General features: G+C 49.4%; 1 protein-coding gene across 3 annotated transcripts in view; it reads right to left on the bottom strand.

Annotated features, from left to right (window-relative positions):
• Positions 1 to 557: 557 nt before the first annotated feature.
• The window catches only part of TOP3A (DNA topoisomerase III alpha), a 40,675-nt gene continuing 39,319 nt past the window's right edge, over positions 558 to 1,913 (bottom strand). For 2 of the 3 annotated variants that reach the window (XM_017514861.2, XM_017514863.2), the window contains one exon: positions 827 to 1,588. In XM_017514861.2, the coding sequence (XP_017370350.1) occupies positions 1,410 to 1,588 (179 nt within the window). In that variant the 3' untranslated portion in view covers positions 827 to 1,409. Of the gene's footprint in view, positions 1,589 to 1,913 lie in introns of all 3 variants that reach the window. The other variant, XM_017514862.2, reaches the window with a different exon arrangement.

The following is a 1,913-nucleotide window of genomic DNA, read 5'->3' as shown; positions in this document are numbered from 1 at the left end:
AAAAGGATGAAGAACTTAAATAGATATTCTCCAAAGAATGTATACCAACAGACAGTAAGTAAGCCTGTGGAAAGATGGTCAATGTCATTAGTGACTAGGAAAATGCAAATCAAAACCACAATGAGATGCCACTTCATACCCACTAGGATGACAATACACTAGGATGGCTATAATACAAAAAAAAAAGTGTTCACAAGGATGTGGAGAAGCAGGAACTCTGGTGCGCTGTGTGGTGGGTGTAAAATGGCGCATCCACTGTGGAAAAGTTTGGCAGTTCCTCAAAAAAAGTTAAAACATGGTATGAACCTACAATTCCATTGCTAGGCATATGCCCAAAATAACTGAAAACAGGTCAGACATCCATACACCAATGTTCACACAGTGCTATTCACAAGTCAAAAGGTGGAAACCACCCAAATGTCCGACAAATGGATAAATGTGTGGTATATTCATACAGCGGACTATTGGCCATAAACATCGAGGACTGACTCATGCTACAATGTGGATGAGCCAAGTCAAACCAGACACAGGAGGTCATGTAAGGTTAAGATTCCATTTTTTTTTTTTTTTTGAGATGGAGTCTTGCTCTGTTGCCCAGGCTGGAGTGCAATGGCGTGATCTTGGCACACTGCAGCCTCTGCCTCCCAGGTTCAAGCAATTCTCCTGCCTCAGCCTCCCGAGTAGCTGGGACTACAAGTGCGCACCGTCGTGCCCGGCTAATTTTTTGTATTTTAGTAGAGACAGGGTTTCACTGTGTTTGCCCAGGCTGGTCTCAAACGCCTGAGCTGAGGCAATCTGACCACCTTGGCCTCCCAAAGTGCTGGGATGAACCACCGCACCCAACCTGGATTCTTTATTAAGGCAATGAATTCTGGGTGTCCTGGCTTAACTAGATAGACAATGAAGCTTCTTCTGCAGGATCAATGTTACCACAGCCACCTCCTTGCATTACACCATGCTCCTCAGAACATCTATGGAGAGAAGCCCGGGGCAGCCTGGATAGGGCGTGCTCCATGAGGGCTGGCTGCTCACTTGGGGCTTTCTGGAGGTGAAGGAAGCCGCCCTGGGAGCTTCTTACTTGGCCACTCAGTGGGCTTCACCTGGGACTGCACCAGTCCTCTGCTAACAGCGACCATCCTTGGGGGGTTTGAGGGAGCAGCCGTGTGACTTTTCAGCAGTGGCTATGGTCACTTCTAAGGCCTGGGCAGAGAGCCACTGTCCAGCAGAGCCGAACTGCTCCAGATTGGTCTGGACCTTGTGTTTATTAACACAGGAAGGCACAACTCCAAAGGCCAACAGTGTTCTTCAAGTTTCCAGGACACTGAATGGCCACTTGGTCCTGGTTAACTCATTTCCCAACACAAAGGGGACAGGTCTGAAAAAGTGGTACGCTCTACCCTATCCTGCCCTCATCTGTTCTGAGGACAAAAGGGACGGGTGTGTCCAGGCTGGTGGCAAAGGCTGCATTTCCGGTGTTTCTTTGCTGTGGATCCCATGTCTGAGGAACTGGCCCGGGGCCTTTTGCTTCTGGCCTCCAACCCTAGGGTTCCTCCTCTGCCTCTTGTCCAGGGCAGGGCTCCAGAAGTCCCTGTGGGGAGAGTCAGGGGAGGGCTGAGGTTAGAACTGACATGCAAAAGTAGCAAGTCCCAAACATGGTGACTCGTGCCTATAATCGCAGCACTTTAGGAAGCCAAGGCAGGAGGACTGCTTGAGCCCAGAGTTCAAAACCAGCTTGGGCAACATGGCAAAACCCAATCTTAAAAAAAATACAAAAATCAGCCAGGTGGCTGGGCATGGTGGTTCACGCCTGTAATCCCAGCACTTTGGGAGGCCAAGGCAGAGGTGGGTGGATCACCAGGTCAGGAGTTTCAGACCAGCCTGACCAATATGGTGAAACCCTGTCTCTACTAAAA

Source organism: Cebus imitator, unplaced genomic scaffold (assembly GCF_001604975.1).
Source record: "Cebus imitator isolate Cc_AM_T3 unplaced genomic scaffold, Cebus_imitator-1.0 Scaffold538, whole genome shotgun sequence".
NCBI classification, from domain to species: Eukaryota; Metazoa; Chordata; class Mammalia; order Primates; family Cebidae; genus Cebus; species Cebus imitator.
The sequence above is the reverse complement of the archived record's forward strand: the minus strand, read 5'-3'. Positions and strand labels throughout refer to the sequence as shown.